Genomic DNA, 22,073 nt, shown 5'->3' with positions numbered 1-22,073 from the left:
GTAGAAGCAATAGGGCTATTAAAGAGACTGATTGAAGTCTTCTCCCACTCAAAGTTGTACACCCCAGTTTTGTTCAAGCTTCGCTTCTCTGACCCATTTACAAATTTGGTCTCCTGGCAAAATACTTGTCAAATGTCTTGGCACATAATGAGAGAATGCTAAAACTGGAAGTAGGCATGGATATCATGAAATTTGATGCCTTCCTCCTACAGATGAGAAAACTGAGCTCCAGAGAGCTAGAGAGTCCACTCAGAGTCTCTTGTTGGCGAAAGGAGCCAAGACTCAACCTGCTTTGCCTTATTCTTCTGTGCTCTTTCATCTCCCTACTCATTGTATTATAGAACTGTAAGAAAAAAGTGCATGTACTTCTTAACATCTTAAGGGCTTTGAAACTGCTGTTTTAAAAATAACTTGCTATGTGATCACAAGTTCAAGTTTGGCTTTTTGCACTTTAATTGTACTTTGGGCTGTGCTGAGAAGTCCCAAGAGAGTATATCAGGTTTTCACTGGAGTCTTTCTATTCAGTGGCTTCAGACGGTGGGGCAGCAAGCAAAGGCATCATTCCAAGGTTGATTCCCTGTTTGCTTCATGATCCTCCTGGATAGCTACTTAATATCATCTTTAAGGCAGAATCTCAAAAAGCGGACTCTGTCCAGTGTTTTAAGGAAAATGCAAAATAAATTGAGTAGTATCAGTAGACCAGCCTGAAGAAAAATAAAGAAAATAACTTTTCCACACGAATGTAGATTCATTTCAACACATATCATTAATGTAAATTTTCACCTCCATAGTGCCCAGGCAACAATATCTCAACATTAAGTGTAATAACTGCTGAGGACACTTTCCCACCTCTCGACAAAACCTCAGCACATTTTCCCTCCCTCCTTCATATATTCAGGTCTAATTTGCACAGGATTCAGAAGCACTTCACTCATTCATGTAAATAGGCTGCTTGTTCCTGATGAGCTCATCACACAAAAGCTTCTTAAGAGCTTTCCTCTCCTTGGCAAGGTAATATGTGATCCTGACACACAGGGTGAGAAAAGAAAAGGGGTTATTCACTTGGGACTGATGGCCTGAGAAGCTAAAGAATACATGTGTAGAAGCAGTATTGTTTCTATTGGCAACTACTTTCACGTCTACCAAAGATTGTCTTTGGTTTATACCCCTTGAACCTGAGCAATGCAGACTCTGGACAGGTTTGAGAGGTGTGGTTTTGGCCTCCCTTTGGTTCACTTTGGGCTTCCCTGGTGGCTCAGATGGTAAAGAATCTGCCTGCAACCCAGGAGTCCTGGGTTTGATCCCTGGTTTGGGATGATCCCCTGGAGAAGGTAATGGCAACCCACTCCAGTATTTTTGCCTGGAGATTTCCATGGACAGAGGAGCCTGGCAGGCTACAGTCCATGGAGGGCTCATATTTTCTTCCCATGCTGCATCCTGTCCCTTCCAGTCTCTGCTGAAGCTGTTTCTTTTTTAGGAATCTGAGAATATAAAGAAGAAAGCTGTTAGGGGTTAAATTGTCTCCTTCCAAAATTCATATGTTGTAGTTCTAACCTCCCAATACCTCAAATTCTGACCGTATTTGGAAATGGGGTCCTTGCATAGGTAATTTAGTTGAGGTCATACTGCAGAAGGGTTGGACAATAACCCACTATGACTGGTATCTTTATAAAAGGGAAATTTGGACATGCACAGGGAGAGTAGCATGTGGAAATTAGTGTCCCAAACCAAAGAACTACTATTAAACTCTTGGAGAGTCCTGGAACGGATCCTTCTCTAGGGCCTTCTGAGGGAACATGGCTCTGATCACACTTTGATCTTGGATTTCTGCCTCTAGAACTGAAAAGACAAGAAACTCCTACTGTGTAAGCTGCATGGGTGTAGTACCTTTGTTACAGCAGCCCTTTGCCAACAAAGGTCCGTCTAGTCAAGTCTGTGGTTTTTCCAGTGGTCATGTATGGCTGTGAGAGTTGGACTGTGAAGAGAGCTGAGTGCTGAAGAATTGATGCTTTCAAATTGTGGTGTTGGAGAAGACTCTTGAGAGTCCCTTGGACTGCAAGGAGATCCAGCCAGTCCATCCTAAAGGAGATCAGTCCTGGGTGTTCATGGGAAGGACTGATGCTGAGGCTGAAACTCCAATACTTTGGCCACCTCATGCAAAGAGTTGACTCATTGGAAAAGACTCTGATGCTGAGAGGGATTGGGGTCAGGAGGAGAAAGGGAAGACAGAGGATGAGATGGCTGGATGGCATCACCGACTCAATGCACACGAGTCTGGGTGAACTCCGGGAGTTGGTGATGGACAGGGAGGCCTGGCGTGCTGCGATTCATGGGGTCGCAAGGAGTCAGACACGACTGAGCAACTGAACTGAACTGAATGAAGGAATTTGTTGTTGAGTTGCTAAGTCATGTCTAACTCTTTTGCGACCCCATGGACTGTAGCCCACCAAGCTTCTCTGTTCATGGAATTTCCTAGGCAAGAATACTAGAGTAGCTTGCCTATTCTTTCTCCAGGGGATCTTCCCAACGTGGGGACCAAACCTGCATCTCCTTCTTTGGCAGGCAGATTATTTTTCACTGAGCCACCAGGGAAGCCCAATGGAGGAATGGCAGAGTGTTAATTTCCCAGGTTTAGCTCTGTCTCAAGCTATAGCATCCTCTGTGAGCTTCTGAAATACACATGGGATCATGTCATTGCCCAATTTAAATCCCTCCAATGGCTCTCACCTCCCTCATTACTGGGCCCTCAAGACCAACCCAATCTTCTCCAAGAAGCTCTCTGACATGATCTCCTATTACTCTTTTCCTTGTGACTCTCTGCAACCCCACTGCACCTTAAATGCATACTCAATCATGTCTGACTCTTTGCCACTCCATGGACTGTAGCCTGTCAGGCTCCTCTGTCTGTAAGATTATGTCCACAAGAATACTGGACCTTACTATTCTATGAACTCTAAGCACATAGATATTCACATCTTTTTTTCCTCTCTCACTTAAATTTGGTTTTTGTTAAAAACTAATTTCCTTGACCACCCTATGAAGAATAACACTTATTTTGCTTTTTTCCTCCTTCAGTAACACCTCTCAGTACCTAATTCAATGTATCTCTTTATTGCTTGTCATCATCTGCAAGCAGGTAAGCTTCTCAAGTGTAGGAACTGACAGGTTTGTTGTTGTATCCTCAAAGCCTTTGAATGGTGGAACACATCAAAGGAGCTCAATGTATATTTCCTGAATGAATGGATGATTTGCCCAACACTTGGAGATATTATAATTTTAAAATTTCAACAGCTATATTTCCACTGCATACTAGGTTGCTGCTTTCACTTTTACTGTGAGATTGATTCCACTTCCTATGTGTCTGAAAACACTCCTTTTCTCATCCTTTTCCAGCACAGACTCCCAGGAAGGGTATTTCCTAAGTGAGGACGGACAGAAAATGAGCAACTCTGAGGAGTCATTCCTCTTATTATCGCCTATATCCTTTGCAGAGTCTGGAACGTGACAAATAATGGACGTAAGGAATCAACAGGAAATTACTTTTTTTAATCTTTTAAAAAAAAAAAAACTAAATTTTAATCAACTAAATTTCACCAAAAGTAACCTATGCTCTTCAGGTGAACCTCATACTTGGCTTAAACGATCCTCAGTTTACCCAATTGCTAAGATGGTCCCCAGTGATCGCTTTGTCCAGGTGTTCAGGCTGTTTATAATCCCTTCCTTCCCCTTGAATGTGAGGTGGTTTAGTAGCTCACTTTCTAAGGAATAGAATAGATCAAGGTGATGGGCTGTTACTTCTGAGATTAAGTGTAAAGAGACTAGCTTACACCTTGAGTGCTCTTGCTCTCTCCCTCTTGGATGGTGTGATTTGGGGAAAAGCCAGCTGCCATCTTGTAAGTCAGTCATGTAGAGAGGCCCACATGACTGAGCTCGAAAGCTGATCCTCCCCGCCCCCCTTGAGCTGTGAGATGACTGCAGCCCTGGGTGACTGATTCGAGGGCTTATGGGAGACTCTGAGCCAGAAACCCCTGCTAATATATTCCCTGATTCCTGGCCCACAGAAACTGTGGGGAAATAGATGTTTGTTGTCCTCCATGAATAAGGGTTGGACTCATTTCTTACATGGAAGTAGACAACTCATATACCATGTGCTGTGTTTGATTTGTCGTCATCAATTTTAAAGGCATCTGGTCCCATCACTTCATGGGAAATAGATGGGGAAACAGTGGAAACAGTGGCAGACTTTATTTTGGGGGGCTCCAAAATCACTGCAGATGGTGATTGCAGCCATGAAATTAAAAGACACTTACTCCTTGGAAGAAAAGTTATGACCAAGGTAGATAACATATTCAAAAGAAGAGACATTACTTTGCCAACAAAGGTCCGTCTAGTCAAGGCTATGGTTTTTCCAGTGGTCATGTATGGATGTGAGAGTTGGACTGTGAAGAAAGCTGAGTGCTGAAGAATTGATGCTTTCAAATTGTGATGTTGGAGAAGACTCTTGAGGGTCCCTTGGACTGCAAGGAGATCCAGCCAATCCATCCTAAAGGAGACCAGTCCTGGGTGTTCAAGGGAAGGACTGATACTGAGGCTGAAACTCCAATACTTTGGCCACCTCATGTGAAGAGTTGACTCATTGGAAAAGACTCTGATGCTGAGAGGGATTGGGGGCAGGAGGAAAAGGGGACGACAGAGGATGAGATGGCTGGATGGCATTACCAACTCAGTGGACGTGAGTCTGAGTGAACTCCGAGAATTGGTGATGGACAGGGAGGCCTGGCGTGCTGTGATTCATGGGGTCGCAGAGAGTCTGACACGACTGAGCAACTGAACTGAATGTAAAAAGTTATCTTAAGATGATTCTTTCGAAGGCAAATATACTTACATACAAGAGGTGTTTTTTCCCCCTACATCTGAATTTAGCCTGTAACATTTATTTTTGTATATTAAATGGCCAAAATGCAAATATATGAAAGCTCTGTTTATACGTTGCCCTATTTAATCCTCGTGAACACTGTCTGAAATAAGGTGCTTCATCACCCCATGTTAACTAAAGAGAAGCTGAGTAACAAGCAGTGTAAGCAGCTTGCCCAGGGTCATACAGCCAGTATGTGGTGGAGCCTGACAGTCCAGTTCTAAAGCTGAGGCCTTGACCATTAATCTGTGCTGTTGCTTAGACAAAAAGGTTGATTAGACTATTAAAATAGGTCAAATTGCTTTAGAAACTAGTTCTAGCTCTTGTGTAGAAGAGTTATTCAACCAGAATGAGAGTTTTCATGATTCAAAGATGCAATGTTACCAACCTTTGAATTCTCAGAATTAAATGAGATGAGATTTTTAAAAATATTCAAATGAGACAAAAACTAAATTATCATTGGGAAAAAAAATTTTACCTTCATGGAGGCAAGGACATTCAAATCACTTTGCTGATCAGACTTTGAGACATTATTAGACTTACTGACACATTTCAAACACATCAGTATGTGCTGACAGCAAGAAGTATGAGGATTTTGACCCAGTCGTGCTGCCTCTTGACCTAGGACGTCAGCAAATGCCCACAGTGTAGATAGAAACTCCTCTGGAGAAAGGCTTTAGGAATTCTGAGAAATTGGAAGTTCCCGTGCATTTTTGTTTCATAGATGAAGGTTGCCCTACCTGCCTTTCAGGGTTGTGCTGCTCCAGATTCAGTGAGATGAAGTCTGAAAAGATTCCAGGAGCTGTAGATCCCAAATGTAGGGATACTTATTTTTTATCATTGGGGGAAGGAAAACGTACTAAAGGCAGATCATGCGCATTCTGCTTCCTGTAGGCACAGAGCAGTAACAACTGAAAAGTGCTGCTGGGGCAGCCCAGGTGGTGTGATGTCCAGAGCACACAGGCCCAAGCAGTTAATTCAGGAGAGAAAGGTGGCTGGTGTCGTGACAACAGCGGAGAACTGGCCAGTCTCCAGTGCCCCCTCAAGGAGCTGTGGTTTCTGAGGTTCAGCTGCAACCATCCACATAGAACTCAACTGCTAGAGTTAAAGTCAAAGCACATTTAGCTTTTCAGCCACAGAACCTAGGGCCAGTGCCTGCCCACAGGTCCGCACACATGAGTGCTGGGGACCTGTTCACTCCACGAACATTCCCTGGCTTCCGGCATGTGCCAGTGGATGGGTATTAAGGGTACCATGGTGCATACAGCAGACCCACGGATATGCCCCTGTGCCACTTACAGCCACGAAATGATTGTGCAAAGAATTTTGAGTACAGCTGAACAGAGATTTGACTATCCTCGTTAGTACTCAGTTCAGTTGCTCAGTCGTGTCCGACTCTTTGCGACCCCATGAATCGCAGCACGCCAGCCCTCCCTGTCCATCACCAACTCCCTCAGCGTTTACTCAGACTCTCATCCATTGAGTCAGTGATGCCATCCAGCCATCTCATCCTCTGTCATCCCCTTCTCCTCCTGCCCCCAACCCCTCTCGGTACTAGCATATTCTAAAACCTCTATACATTGGTGAAGTCGTTTGTTTCTTCTGTGGTTCAGAATGACTTCATAAAACCATGGAGCTTAGATAGAAATAATGGTTTTCAACTGGTTAACCCCTTCATTCTCAGAGACAAAGATTCAGGGGCTCTGTGTGCTTTCCCCAGGGTTGCTCAGCTGGAGAGGGGGCCAGGACTGTACCAGCAGAGGGGGGTCCACTATTCTGGGGTTTACCCCCCACCCCTGGGCTCAACATGGACCCCAGTGTCCATTAGCAGACAGGGCGAGGAGCGATTTGTGTTCATTCTGTTTCTGCTCTGAGGTCTCTCAATGTCCGGCTCACTGTGATTGTACTGTGCCTAGAAATTCTGGAACTTCCTGACAGAGCCAGTCTAGAGTGCTTCAAGAGTTGTTTTTCTGTCATTATTTCCCTGAATCCTGTCTAACTGATGGCACCTAACTTGAGAAAGGATTCCTTTTGACCTTTTTTAGGGACTGGTTCATTACTTACAATAAGATACTTTTTAAAGTCTGCCAGATGGTAGAGCATAACATTTCTAATCAGAGCTCAGCCAATCCCAGAAAACTAGTTTCAGTGAAAAATGAAGTGACTAATGGACTAAGTCTGAATGATTATGAGGTGGGTGATAATCCTATTTTCCTAGTCAAAATAATCTAGAGCTGTTAAATTCAACTTCTGAGGTTGTTTGTGGGTTTGAATATTAATCTTCCTGAACACACACCTTTTTATTCCATCTGTAATTTGAATGCTCAAAATGTAATCATATGTAAGAAAACATGAGCTTTAGTATTTAAAATTAAAGCTTCCAGTCCATAATCTGGTCCTGAAGCATTTTACAATTCATCAGGGGAAGGGGATCAACGTTTCCTGAGTACCTACCGTGTGCCAGGCTCTTTACTGGCATCTTTTTCTTCATATGTTATGGTTTATCCTTCAGCTCTCTCAGACACTTGTAATTATCCCTTTATTACAGAAGATGCAATTGGTGCCCAGAAAGTCACTGGTGGTGCTGGGGTTTGAATCCCAGGGATGGAGAAGCCTGGTGGGCTGCCGTCTATGGGGTCGCACAGAGTCAGACACGACTGAAGCGAGTTAGCAGCAGCAGCAACTGCTAAAACTTCTACTTTCTATGATACCAGATGATTTAACATCATTCCTAGAAAGACTGTCTAATTGAGAATCTGTAGTTTTGCCCCTTAATCCAATAAGTGTGCCTGATTCATACTGAAGGAATTCAGAGATTCACATAGCAACTACCCAAATTTGACAGCAAATCCATCTGACAGTGACTGCCATAATGACAGGGATAAAAATGGTTCAGAGCAAGCCAGACACAATTACACTTCATATGTACAGTCTCAGTTGAGTCCCACGACCATTCTATCAAGTACCTGCTGTTATACTGACTGGCTGAGCCCCTGTGTGGTGAGGATGGGATGGGAACCCAGAGATGCTGATGTCTGGGGCGATGCTTTTATCACTCTTCTGTACAGTTGTCAAATTAAATAGAACAAAGCAAGGCACCTAAAACTAATTATCAATATATTTACTTAAATTGCTTGATGGAAGACAATATTTTAATGATTTATAAGGGTTATTCCCATGTTAACTAATAAAGAGGGAGTTCTTATCATGATTGGTAGTGGTAAGAGTGGTGATGATAAGATGCAAGGTCTAAAGTCCCCTCAATGATAACGTGTTGAAGAGAAATCCAAAGGAATCAGCCCTTCAAGTAGTGGGAGTCAGGGCTGGGGTAACCCACCATAATATAATGAAATAGGGGAGATTTTGTATTTCTGAGCACAGTGTGCTGGTGACATCAACCAGACGCTATTACCTTGAAACTGACCGTCCCTGCTCTTTAGAAGGAATGGGCTTCCCTGCTGTTCTGAGCCAACCTGCCTCCACCGCTGGGGACAACCCACAGGCCTGCTCTGCCAAGGGAGACTTGCCTCCAAGTCTCTCTGGCTTAGCACTTCATCATTTTCTATGGAAAGGTTGAATCAAAGTAGACAAAGGTCAATCTCTGACACCTATCTCTCTGGGCAACATCTATTTGAGACTCTCTTTTAGGAGGCAGGAATAGGAGAATGTTTCTGAATTGGGTTCATCTTCAATCATTGTATCACAGCTGCTCAACTATGCAGTCTTACATCCCTAATCTCCCCTTTGCCCCTGTTGTTTTTGTTTCGTTTCTAAGTCATGTCTGACTCTTTGCAAAACTGTGGACTGTGGCCCACCAGGCTTCTCTGTTTAATGGGATCTCCCAGGCAAGAATATTGGAGTGGGTTTCCATTTCCATCTCAAAGGGATCTTCCTGACTCAGGGATCGAACCTGTGTCTCCTGCATTGGCAGGCAGATTCTTTACCGCTGAGCCCCCAAGAAAACCCTTTTGCCCCTATTAAGTGTGGTGGTACAGGCTCTGGAGTCAGACCATCCAAGTTGGAACTCTCTGACACTTGCCAGCTCTGTAAGATGGGTCAAGCTACAGCCTCTCAGAATGCCTGCTCCTTCACCTGAAAAGTGGAGATAATATGGGGTATACCTCCTGGGGTTATTGTAAATTAGAGCACATAAAGCATTTAGAACTGTGTGGCACACGGTAAGCATGTCAATGATATATTATCTGCAACTATTGCAGATCACAGTTAGGGCTTCTAGTCTTGTGTTTATGATGAGCTCTGCACATGTTGAATTATGTACGGAACTGTTCGATGGAAAGACTTCAGCTCTCAATCGAGGTAATGCAAGTAGTAACTATTTATTATATTGACATATTTACAAAATATTACAAAGTGAAATACTCTAATTCACCATATTACATAGGGCTGCATACAGGCAAGACAAAGTATATGGAAAACATTTACTTCTGTCTTTGGTATTAGAAATCTACACAAATCTGCAGCATTTAAAGTTTCCAATATGAAGTATTTAACATAGACAAAGATGTAAATGGTAAGGTCATGAAAAGGGACGCTAATATCCTCTGCTGGGAAACGCCCCGGTCCATGAAATGTTGCAAGAGAGGGAGTCTATTGGCTAAAAAAAACAGCAAAAGAAACAGCACAAGCTACAGTACTTGACACAGGAGGGTTTCAGTTTGTATGAAGCTGCTCTCTGCGTAACATTTGGCAGACAGTAACAGACAAAACATTACCCAGACACAATGTTGCAGATAAGACTTTATGGGAAAGAATCCACTCCAAAGAGACACCTTGAGTGTGTAACTTCACTATACAGAACATCTTATAAAACGCAATTTCATGATCATTTACACATATACAAAAACTTAACTGGTTTTAGCAAGTAACTTTTCTAAAACACAATCACAGTTTACATAATTCTGAGGTAAAGGTCCTGAATCTATCCTATTTGAGAAGTCCTAGCCCACGAGGGTCTCTAAAGGGAGAAGTATCCACGAAACATCAAGTTCTGGCCCTCAGTGGGTTGGGGAGAAGGCCAATCACACCCACCTCATTTTAAAGATGATCCAAGATTTCAGAGCTAAATGTTCCTAATTTGTCTCTATGAAGTTAATGCTTCTAATGTTTTCTGTAGACACTGAGTCTTGTCAGAACATGACTTCTGCTATGGAGAAAATATTTCATCAGCAAAGGGCCAAGTTAGTGTCTTAACTTGATTCTCTTGACTGGGCACTCTGTACATCCCAAGAAAAATGTACTTAGACTCCTCATATAAACAGTGAAGACTTGGTCAAATAAATGCACTGCAGACTTATCTTCCCACCAGTTAATACACACCCGGAAATGGACTCAGATGGGAAGAGCCTCAGTGAGTGCTGGGAGCCCACAGTGGATAAGATCAGAAAAGTCTAGTGATGCTCCTTTCTGTCCCTGAAATGCATAAAGGACCTTAATGTGCTTTCCTTCAGAAATCCTCAGTGAGGTTGTTTGTGCTACTGTAAATACTCCAGAAAAATGTGGGAATCGGCATGTATGTCCCAGGTCTTTTTCATTTGGCCAGGGGAGTCGGGGAGGAGGAAAAGGCATATGATAATAATGTTTCTTCTCTGAAATGACTTACTATAAATCATAGTCGTTGGTCTGTTTATGTAAACAATGGCACCTTAACTCAGGTTACTTGTAACTACCCCCAAAAAATGCCCAGCCAAGATTATCTCATAAAGTGAAGTACTACATTTTATAAAATAACCTTATGAGATCATGAAGGTTGTGAAGATTTAACATGAAGATACTCTTTTATCCACTTTTTGGGGTATGTCTTCTTATGAAGAAGTTTGCAAATATAATCAGGACTTCAAATGAATATAACTCCTCCCTCCCACAGATGTCACTTACTAAGCAAAGCTGAGCATTTGCCTCTTAAACTTTCACATGAGGAACACTGGTGGTAGTGGGGGGGGGGGAGGGGTGGGTAAAAGTGTTTGCCAGGCAATGAGTCACCTTGCCGGGCAATTTAAGACAAGTAATGCTGGACCTTTTCGGTAAGCTGCCCCAGTGGCAGAACTCCCATTTTTCTTCATGCTGAAGAAAGCAAAATTAAACTTCTGCTTCTTTGTACCATCAAAAATTCTGGAGAATGGCACAGGAGAAGAAAGTAAATACACATTAGACATGTACTAATGGCTGGCATTCGTGACGTCTGACTGGACGAAATAGAGAGAAACATGAACCACTGTGCTTTCAGGGCTTTCTGGGGGAAGAAAATCTTTTGGCTTTGCCCTGGTCCCTGACGATGACAGACGGGCAGGCTGTTTCTTGCATAGCTCTAGGCGAGCCATTAATCTGTCAGTACCAGCATCTTTAGAAATCCCAGCATTAAGACTCAGGAGGGGAAAGAGAGAGAAGATGTTGAATAGCCAGAAAGGCAGCTTTTTAAACACTTCAGTGAATTCATAATGCTGTACAGGCTGCTGTTAATCCCTTCTCTGAAATTCCTGGTGCAGTGCAACGCTGGACTGGAATTTATTCATCCTCTTCCACATACGTGGATGGAAACCAGCCCACCTAAAAAGGAAAAGCAACCATCACAGCAATGTGACTCTATCCAGCACTTCAAAGGGCTCTACAAACAGAGCATTTCATTTTCATAACACCCAGAATTAAGCTGGGGTTTAATGCCCACAATGCCCACCGCAGGTGAAGAGGATTGGTTTAAACTGCTCCTAAAAGCCCAACAGAGTGAGTGGTAGAAAGGGTGGAATAAAATATGCTTCAACAGTGTTCTAATCTGTGAGGACACAAATATGCAAATTAAGAGGTTCTACTACTTAAGGCTCTCTTCTTCTGCTATAGAACAAGATATAAAGACAGAGGTCCTATGCCTGCTCTTTCTAATTTAGACCAGTGGCTCTCACAGATATTTTGTGCTCCACCTAAAGCTGATGCTCTGGACTTAAAAAGAGGCTTACAGACTCAAAAGAACTGACATGTTGCTAAACCCTTTTCCCAAAAGGAAGCCATCAAATTTGCCTAAGTAAACTTTGTTTATGTCAGTATCCTAGTCACGCAATGCATTTTTCTGGAGTCCCTGTTTTCAGTAAGGAACACCACCCATGTGGAGCCAGGACTCTGGGGGCGGTGACAAGTGAGGGCGTCCCCCCCCCAGCATGATGGGTGCCAGTGGCTGCCCCGCCCCCTTCATTTACACGATGATCACATTGAGAGGGACGCTCACCCTGCCATTTACTTCTCCTCTCCACCAGCCGTTCGCACTCATCTTCGTGTAAATCTTCACCACGTCTCCTTTCAGCAGGGACAGTTCTCGCATATCTCTGGCACAGAAGTCATACCGAGCAATAGCGATGCCCAGCACCTTTGGACTTAACACTGTAAAGATATGATGGGGCGTCAGAATGGGTTTGCACTTTACCGATCATAAGAAGCTAGTCAGATGGATGCTATAGGTGCTATCAAGATGCGCAGCCGTGATTTCATTACAGACTAGTGATGATGGCAGAGGGGCTTGAAAGCAGCAGAACTGCTGTTTCAATTCAGCCAGCGGCAGTCAGGTCCACAAAGTTTAAAGACTCATTATTCGGTTTTCATGCTCTTCACAGGAACTTCCAAACAGGGACTAGTTTTTGTAGTTTGGCAGGAAAAATGTTAATATCTAAGTTACTATCTAGGGTGACAGAATCTCAAATAACTAGCATAAATTTCCTATTGATGGCATAGTAGTCCATTTTAAACTAGAACCTCTATGGTAAAAGCTTCACATTTTTATCTTCTTGTAAGCTTCTCAACTAAGACTCAAAACAATTAACTTTTTTTTTTGCTCTGAAAGGCTCCTACTGAATCCATGTCATCACTTCTAGTCAAATGGCATCTCCTCCACACAAACAGCCTTTTTTTTAGTTAAAACTATTTAGAGACAGTTATTCTTTTATATATAATTTCACTTGTGAAGAAGCTTAAATCATGTTTCATGGAAAAATGTAATAAACACCATCCATGTATCTTCTTTGTTTCAAACAAATCTTATAGAACTGCCCTGGTGGCTCAGATGGTATAGAAAATCTTTACTGAAATACATAACCAAAAACAAGATTCAGGGTGTTCGCTTCCTATACTTAGATTTTTTTTCAATGGTAGGAGAGGAGCTAACCCCTTCTTTGCTCTCATCTGCTTGTCCCGAAAGGAAAACTCAGTTCAAGCTGGACATCTGTTCGTCTCTGGTGTTTCAGAACACATTTCATATTAACATCTCTACCTGTTGCTCCTTGGGGTTATAAAGTATTTTCAATTATATTTTCAGTGATTCTGAGAATCACTCACCTGGGATTGGTGGAACCTTATAAACCTTAAATGGTAGAGAAACTGAAGTACAAGAAAGGGAAAAAAACATGGGAATTGCCATACATCATGTTTTTAACAGTTCCCAGTGTCTAGACAGCTACAGTTATGACTGGAAAAGTGTGCCCTCTTGGAGACTGAGATCTCTGGCCTATTTTCCAGAGCTTTGCAATGATAGAAATTTTTTAGTCTCCAGGTGTCCATCATAAGATAAACGAATGGCAATGCTGTAGATTTCAGAACTGTAAAGGGAGCAAAAATAGGTCATTTTATTTTACTGTTTGGACACAAACCACTTTAATAGTTTCCTTACTGAAAACCATCCCATTACTGGGGCACTACTCTTAAGAGTCGTGCACATAAAAACACCCCAGTGATGGAAAAACCCATCATCAACTTAACTGTGTGACCTTGTACAGTTCTCTTAACCCCTCTGGGCCACATTCTTTTCACCTATGAAATGAAAGGTCTATACCAGATGACTTGTAAGGGCCTTCTAGTACTATATTTGATTATCCCATTGGGATTTACAGGTTAAATTTTAAAAATCTGTAAGAAAACATACTTTATTCAGTTATCATGTACTCCCTACATGTCACATAAACAGCCCTTACATTCTCTGGCTAATGACAGAAATTAAGACCAGAATGCCCTGCACAAGCAGATGAACAGTCATCCTTCAAAGCAATATGAACTAAATTCTATTCTTATATTTGGAGATAAAGTTGGGATTTTGGTCCTATTTATTTTCTTAATGGAAAGACACAAACACTGGCTTTTCCCAACTAAAATTTCTGATCCTCAAGAAAACTAGTTTTATAAAGCACTTCATTCTCCCTTTATACTTTCACCTCCCAAATCTTTCTAACTGATGAAAGAAAAAATGTCTTGCTGAAATATAACATGAGCACACACACAAAACCAGAGGGTTGGAATGTCAAGACCAACGATGGCTTGATGACGGAGAAAAGGGGAGTGCATGGTGGGAATGTGACTGGAGGGGCTGTTTGTGAGGAAATGTATCTACATGAGAAGCCACACGCAGAAGTCAAAATACTAGCAAACAAAAGCAAGTGGAAAAGACATAGAAAAGCAGTAAAGCAGTACCTGACCAGAAAGGAGTGGAAGAAGGGGGGACAAAGCTGTAGTCTGGTGGAGTTACAAAAGAAAACCCACAGAACAAAGAAGGGGCTTAGAAAAGGAAAGAAAAAGAGAGAAGCAAAGAGCATTTAGGTGTTGGCAAAACATATCTTGACACAGCTATTTCGTTGTCTATAACCTTAAGAAAATTGTCACATCCAAGTTGAAATATCAAGCTTCATTTTCACCCATTTGTCTCCTATCACCATCTCTAAATGAAGAACAAGCTGGATTTTTACATTTTGCTTGACATTAGTGCAATTCAGAGCGATCCATCCCTTTACAGGTGAACACAGCATAGCCCTCCATGCTGCCGTCGTTGAACCCCTTCCACCCAGGGATGGCCTTCTTTGATGTGGTGCACGATTCCTACTTTGGCACATCAGTGGAGATGGCGGTCATGTAAATTCTTAATGTAATACGCTTCACATTATAACTGATATAAAGAGCCGATAGGGTGGCGTCAATGAAATATGCAGAACCCATTGAAAATTCAAGAAAATCACTCATAAACTTTGTTAGGAACCACCCTCACCCTCCAAACAAGCATGTGCATGGTAGCTTATTTCCAAAAATAAAATATCTGGAAAAGAGAGTAAATATATCCCCCAGCTATAGGAATGTACAGAAAATATCTATGCTTTTAGATGCTCAAAAACCTCTCACTTTACTTTTAATAATCAGGGCTAAAATTATCAAATGGTTTGAAAGTGTCAGATGCCATGCTCAGTGTTTTATATTCATTTAATTGTCACAAAAACTCAGAGGAGGATACCCATAATATTTCTTCTTCATATTTGAGAACAACCTAGATTCAAACCTACACAGTGTGACTCGAGTCAAGGCTCTTCACTGCTGCCTACTCTGCATCTATCCCTCTGCTTCAGGTACCACCTTAGACAGTTTTAAAACTCTCCCTGCTGATGCCAAGGTGCCACTGTAATAGAAAAGGAAGTGTGATTGTAAACTTTCTCCCAATGTGTATTCTCCCCTTAAGCCATGTAATAAGTTATTTGGTTGAGCTGTGTTTGCCCAGAGACTCTATTACTAAGTTCTTGCTACTGGGATGGGATGTTAGCAAAAGTATCGTGAGGCATCTTTCCTGGGAAGGCAGCTGGCACACATCTTCACCCTTCTCTTGTTCTTTATTCTGCCTTGCTGTCTGGAATGCGATAGCTACCATCCTGGTTCTTAAGAAGGCAGACCTCACCTTAAGGATGAACTTGAAAGAGTCTGGGTTATTAACATACTCTTGTACCTAAGAATAGCAGTAGCTCATTAAGGGGATGCTTAGATTCCAACCAAACAGACTGGGCAGAGGAACTGAAAGGAGGGGTTCAGTGGTTCTTGGGTTCATATATAAATTGATGCATGCATGACACTTTTTCATAAGTGGCCTCCCATATTTAACCTACCCTGAAGTGTATCCTTGTTGATAATCAAGGTTCTCTTCTAGTCCACTGCATGTTCCAGGTTACACTTTTTTTTTTTAAATATAGCAGTATGTGCCCATACAACTAATTTTATAATCTGTGCAACTGACTTTATATTACCATGCAATGTAACTGGTTTGTTTGATTTCGAGGTCATGTTATATCTATTGTTAAAGAGAGGAAAGGACGCCAATTATAACTGAATGAAGAAAATGGCACTGTAACTCTACTGTTGGCAGAAAATCTGGTGCCAAGATTCCTATCCAGTGTTTGGGAGAACTCTTCATTCTGCTCATTACTTCTAAGTGTCCATGCTTGATTCTCTCTCTGGGACTATTTATCCATGGAGTAATAAAAAGAAGTGGTATTTCCCCAAAATTTCTAATGAAGGTAATTCAAGTCAAGAGTCTGAAAGATAACAAAAGATAAGTTAACTCTAGAAGGAAAAAATAAGAAATCAATGAAAACACAACTAAATGGTACTTAAATCTCAAATTTAGGTAGATGGCTCCTCCTCCTATTCGTTGAGCTCATCTTTGCTCACTTAACTGCTCAACTTCCAACAACAACTGGCACAACACAAAGGAAAGAACATGAAATATGTTCATGTCTTGTTGCCCAGGATCCCTGAGAGCCATAATCTATCAATGATATTCCTACAACAACTATCATTTTTTTCTGAGATGCTGAACAGCTACTAAATACAGTATGTCTCATGGTATTAACCATACCATAGGCCTGAGGAATCTTCTCAGGAGAGAAACGGATTAACCTTTTACATCCCAATATGTAGCTCTCAGCCAAACATTGTAAGTCCTGGTAAGATGCTTTCTAGTTTTCACACATCGTAGCATGACTTATTGTTGTCACTCTTTCTACATATCAATTTTCACTGTCTTTGGGTCCTAAATTCTTGTATGCTGGCAAAACAGCATTTGAACACCTGGCACCTATGGAGATAAGAGTGTAAAAGAATGTGTCTCCCTAGGAAAGCATGGACTTAAATCTAAATGTAAGCAATGTCAGAATAAAGTATTTGATAAAGATATTTTGCGAAATGGTTTAACCTATAAAACATTTATGCCCATAGTTAGACTATATCCACCTATTTCTACACACACGTACAGATAGATGTTTTCTACATCATATTCCTCCAACTGTACCAAGACGCTAATGTAAGAATTATTGGTAGGTACATATCCTGGAATGGAATAGAAACAGCTGAGGAACAGTGACATTCAAATGGGAATATGGAGGGATTATAACCTCCCATTCCTTTTACTTCCTGGCCTAAAATTCATTCACCACCTAGTACTGTAGGGAGCCTGGTGCTAGTATATCACATTATTCCAGGAAGCTTCTTAAGAGAAAGAACTTTTATTCATATCTGTATCCACTGGGATAATATTAAAAATCTGTGTTGAGACCTTTTTCATTAAAAGAATCATTTGCAAACTGCATGCCTTAGTTGAGGGCCTAACTTTCCTCCTTCCTCAAATACTTTCAACTCCTTATTAGCATAGACGGAGAACATTGCTCAGAGAGACCATCACAGCCAGGTAGGTCTCTCTGGTTAATTTCATATGATACCTGGCATTTAGATGGGCTAATGTTTATGGAACATTAGCAAATAAGTGGCTCATAAGCATCTGCCTCCAATGTGGGAGACCCAGGTTCAATCCCTGGGTCGGGAAGATCCCCTGGAGAAGGAAATGGTAACCCACTCCAGTATTCTTGCCTGGAGAATCCCACGGATGGAGATGCCGGGTAGGCTACAGTCCATGGGGTCACAAAGAGTCGGACACGACTGAGCAGCTTCACTTCACTTCATAGTCTAGTGATAGTTCTCCTTAAGAGTTATTAAAAGTACAGTCAAATATTAACTCTTCCAAGTTAAAACTTGAAATACTGACATTTTCTAATAGAAACAGAAGCTATTGGCAAAACCATTATAAACTGACTGGCAAATAACTACTGAATATTATTCAGTTCTGAGACTTGACTAAGAGGACAGAGCCACAGAAGTATGTCAATTAAACAAGGAACACAATGTTCACAGTAGAATAAAAAGCACTCGTGAACTGGTATCAACACATATATTTCTGTTGTCAAGGTTAACTTAGCACTGCTTTAAAGTGTTAGGCTCTGCCTTGATTAGGCTATTCGTGTTCATGAGCAAATGAAAATCCACTCGATTTTCAATAACATTTGAAATTTGTACACTGCAGAGACCAAGCTCAATCAACACTTATCCTTAAGATATTGATTATCAAATCAAAGTATTTTTGAACTACCACTTAATTAGCCATCATTTGTATAACTGAAGATGAGGCTAAGCATTTGGTAATTATTCTCTGGGGCAGGAATTACCTAATGCTGAGGCTTTAGTTGGAACAACCACAGGTATTCACACTCATTTATGTTAACAACAGAAAAAAAGTCATCAGTAAAAAATATCAGACAGTTGTACAAATGGTACCATCATCAACACAGTTGTCCCTGAGTCTGGGCCCAGTAGTGGCCTAGAGATTTTCCTAAAGAACTATGTTCCTATGTGGACCCACTATGAAGGATCCAGGAATTCCTTTTACCAGGATCATCTACAGATGGTCTAGCAACAGAGAACATGTTGAGAATTTAATGAATATTAAATTTGTGATCCTTAACCTTAGTTTTATTTTGGAACCTAGTCATGTCTTCTTAAACTTGCAGCAAATTTCATAGATGTAGTATCAAATATCTGTTCCCCCAATCTCTCTCAAATACACAGTGTTTATTGTATATTTTATATATTGTCACTGAAGAAACTAATTCAGATTGGCTAATTATGACAGTAACCTAGCAGGACTTTCTGACACATCAGATGTGAGATAGAATAGCAAGAGAATATTCTAAGATGACTGTAAGGTTTTTGGCTTAAGCAACTGGAAGATTGGAGATTTTTTTTTTTTAGGGAAGTACTCAAATGGAGCCTAAATTCTATCCACAGCACTATCTAAGATGAGTGATTTCTGTATCTCAGTATCAACTCTCTCCTCATTATATATAATATTGGTTTTATTTAATTGAATGCTGACATCTGGTAAATGGACAAATCTCCTCTAACCTAAAATTCAAAGATATGACAAGGAGTACTTAGACTTATTGTGAATATAAACAGCTACTCGGTATTCAATACTGCAGAATCTAAATATATAAAGCCATTAACAAGAAAAACTGAGTATAATAAGGCCTTACTGTTATGGAAAATGAGATCATTTGACATTTCAGGGGACTTCAGATTATTTATAGGCATCTAGTTTACCAAGATGTGAACTTTATTCTAAATGCTTACTCTTTAAGACAGAGCATCAGACTTCAAAAGAGCTTCAAAATTAGTGATGAGAGAGAGTTGATACTGAGATTCAGAAATCACTTATCTTAGATAGTGCTGTGACTAGAATTTAGCCTCCATTTGAGTACTTCCCTAAAAAAAAAAAATCTCCAATCTTCCAGTTGCTTAAGCCAAAAACCTTACAGTCATCTTAGAATATTCTCTTGCTATTCTATCTCACATCACCGTCATAATACTGGGTTGGCCAAAAAGTTCGTTCAGATTTTCCCATAAGATATTACACAAAATCCTGAATGAACATTTTGAGTGAGTGAGTGAGTGAAGTTGCTCAGTCGTGTCCGACTCTTTGTGACCCCGTGGACTGTAGCCTACCAGGCTCCTCCATCCATAGGATTCTCCAGGCAAGAAAACGGGAGTGGGTTGCCATTTCCTTCTCTAGGGGATCTTCCCAACCCAGGGATCAAACCCAGGTCACCTGCATTGGAGGCAGACGCTTTAACCTCTGAGCCACCAGGGAAACCCCACATTTAGCCAACCCAGTATATCACCTGCCTGGATGCGTGTTGGCCCAGGCTACCAAACTGCCGCATAAGCCTCCTGACTGGTCTTCCTGCTTCTACACTTGCTGCGCCCATGTGCTCAGTCGCTTCACTCTGTTCTTGGCAATCCTATGGACTGTACCCAGCCAGGCTCCCTAGAACAATCCTATTACAGTCAGACCACGTTTCCCTCTGTTTAAATCTTTCCAATGGCTTCCCATTTCTCCCAGAGTAAAAGCTAAAGTCTTCCACAGCTGCACATAGGCTGATCTGCTCTCTGTCTCCATCTCTGCTGCTCTGTTCACATTGCACACATCATATATGTGCCTTCCTTTGCACTGGCTCCTCTGTGCACACTTCCTTGAGTTTTTACTCAACAGTTACTTTCACAATGAGGCCTACCCCAATGCCCCATAAAAGAGCCATGGACACATACAGTTGTGCGATGTGGTACAGAGAAAAACCTGAGATTATTGCGGAGGGTGGGGTGGGGAGTGATATACAAGCAAAGAAGTAGTTAGAGGGTACACAGTCCCCTAAATTCCCACTGTCCTACTGCTGAGGCTGAGCATGGAAGTTCTGCCCGTGCCATGGTCAAAGTTCAGTAGCCTGCTCTTCAGATGGATTAGGGTATTTATGTGAGTTTATAATAGTAGAAACTCCCCGTTTACTATGGACCAGATATTTGTGACCCCCTCACCATCCCCCAAATTCATATGTTGAAACTTAATGCCTCATGTGATGGTGCTAGGGAGTGAGGCTTTGCAGAAGCGCTTAGGTCATGAGAATGAAGCCCGCATGAATGGGATTACTGCTCTTATAAAAGCAGCCCCACAGAGCTTCCTCATTCCTTTCCACCAACTGAGGACACACAGCACCTTCCGTGAACCAGAGAGCAGGTCATTACCAGATACCAAATCTGTCAGCACCTTCACCTTGAACTTTCCAACATCCAGAAGCATGAGCCATACATTTCTAGGGTTTAGAAGACACTTGGTCTATGGTATTTTGTTACAGCAGCCCAAAGAGACTACAGCACTGGTCATCCAAGTGACCTTGTTAGAAGGGGAGCTTGTGAAGCCAGCAGCTGCTCTGCTATAAAGAAAACTCAAAACTGCTGAACCAGCTCTCTACTAAACAACCAAAAGGAAGAAAAGCAAATCTCTAGTTTTGTTCTTCATCACCTGACCACCTCAGTTAAAATCATAAACTACTCCCAGAACCCCTGAGTAGCATTACACTGTTAAATTATTTTTCCAGAACATTCACCAACTTCTAGTATCAGTTCAGTTCAGTCACTCAGTCATGTCCGACTCTTTGCCACCCTGTGGACTGCAGCACGCCAGGCTCCCCTGTCCATCAGCAACTCCCAGAGCTTGCTCAAACTCATCCCCATCAAGTCAGTGATGCCATCCAACCATCTCATCCTCTGTCATCCCCTTCTGCCTTCAAACTTTCCCAGCATCAGGGTCCTTTCCAAGGAGTCAGTTCTTCGTGTCAGGTGTCCAAAGTATTAGAACTTCAGCTTCAACATCAGTCATTCCAGTGAATATTCCGGACTGATGTCCTTTAGGATGGACTGGTTGGATCTCCTTGCACTCCAAGGGACTCTCAAGAGTCTTCTCCAACACTGCAGTTCAAAAGCATTAATCCTTCAGCGCTCAGCTTTCTTTATGGTCCAACTTTCACATCTATACATGAGTACTGGAAAAACCATAGCTTTGACTAGACAGACCTTTGTTGGCAAAGTAATGTCTCCGCTTTTTAATATGCTGTCTAGGTTCATCATAGCTTTTCTTTCAAGAAGCAAGGGTCTTTTAATTTCATGGCTGCAGTCTCCACCTGCAGTGATTTTGGAGCCCAAGAAAATCAAGTCTGTAACTATTACCATTGTTTCCCTATCTATTTGCCAGAAGTGATGGACTGTATGCCATGATCTTTGAAAAAACAAAAAGTTGAGTTTTAAGCCAGCTTTTTCTCTCTCCTTTTTCATTTTCATCAAGAGGCTCTTTAGTTCTTCTTTGCTTTCTGCCATAAGGGTAGTGTCATGGGCATACCTGAGGTTATCCATATTTCTCCCAGCAGTCCTGATTCCAGCTTGTGGTTCATCCAGCCCAGCATGATGTACTCTACTTATAAGTTAAATAAGCAAGGTGACAATATACATCTTTGATGTGCTCCTTTCCCAGTTTGGAACCAGTCTGTTGTTCCATGTCCTGTTCTAACTGTTGCTTCTTGACCTGCATACAGATTTCTCAAGAGGAAGGTCAGGTGGTCTGATATTCCCTTGAAGAATTTTCCACAGTTTGTGGTGATCCACACAGTCAATGGCTTTCGTGTAGTCAATAAAGCAGAAGTAT

The 22,073-nt window shown here is 41.7% G+C and overlaps 1 protein-coding gene across 3 annotated transcripts in view; it reads right to left on the bottom strand.

The window, feature by feature from the left end:
• Positions 1–9,232: 9,232 nt before the first annotated feature.
• VAV3 (vav guanine nucleotide exchange factor 3) overlaps positions 9,233–22,073 on the bottom strand; it is a 425,211-nt gene continuing 412,370 nt past the window's right edge. For all 3 annotated transcript variants that reach the window (XM_040232183.1, XM_040232185.1, XM_040232184.1), the window contains 2 exons: positions 12,150–12,301; positions 9,233–11,479 (listed from right to left, as the gene is read on the bottom strand). In XM_040232183.1, coding sequence (XP_040088117.1) covers positions 11,438–11,479; positions 12,150–12,301 — 194 coding nt within the window. In that variant the 3' untranslated portion in view covers positions 9,233–11,437. The remainder of the gene's footprint in view (positions 11,480–12,149; positions 12,302–22,073) is intronic.

Source organism: Oryx dammah, unplaced genomic scaffold (assembly GCF_014754425.2).
Source record: "Oryx dammah isolate SB20612 unplaced genomic scaffold, SCBI_Odam_1.1 HiC_scaffold_28, whole genome shotgun sequence".
Lineage (NCBI taxonomy): Eukaryota > Metazoa > Chordata > Mammalia > Artiodactyla > Bovidae > Oryx > Oryx dammah.
This window is presented reverse-complemented; position numbering and strand designations above follow the sequence as displayed.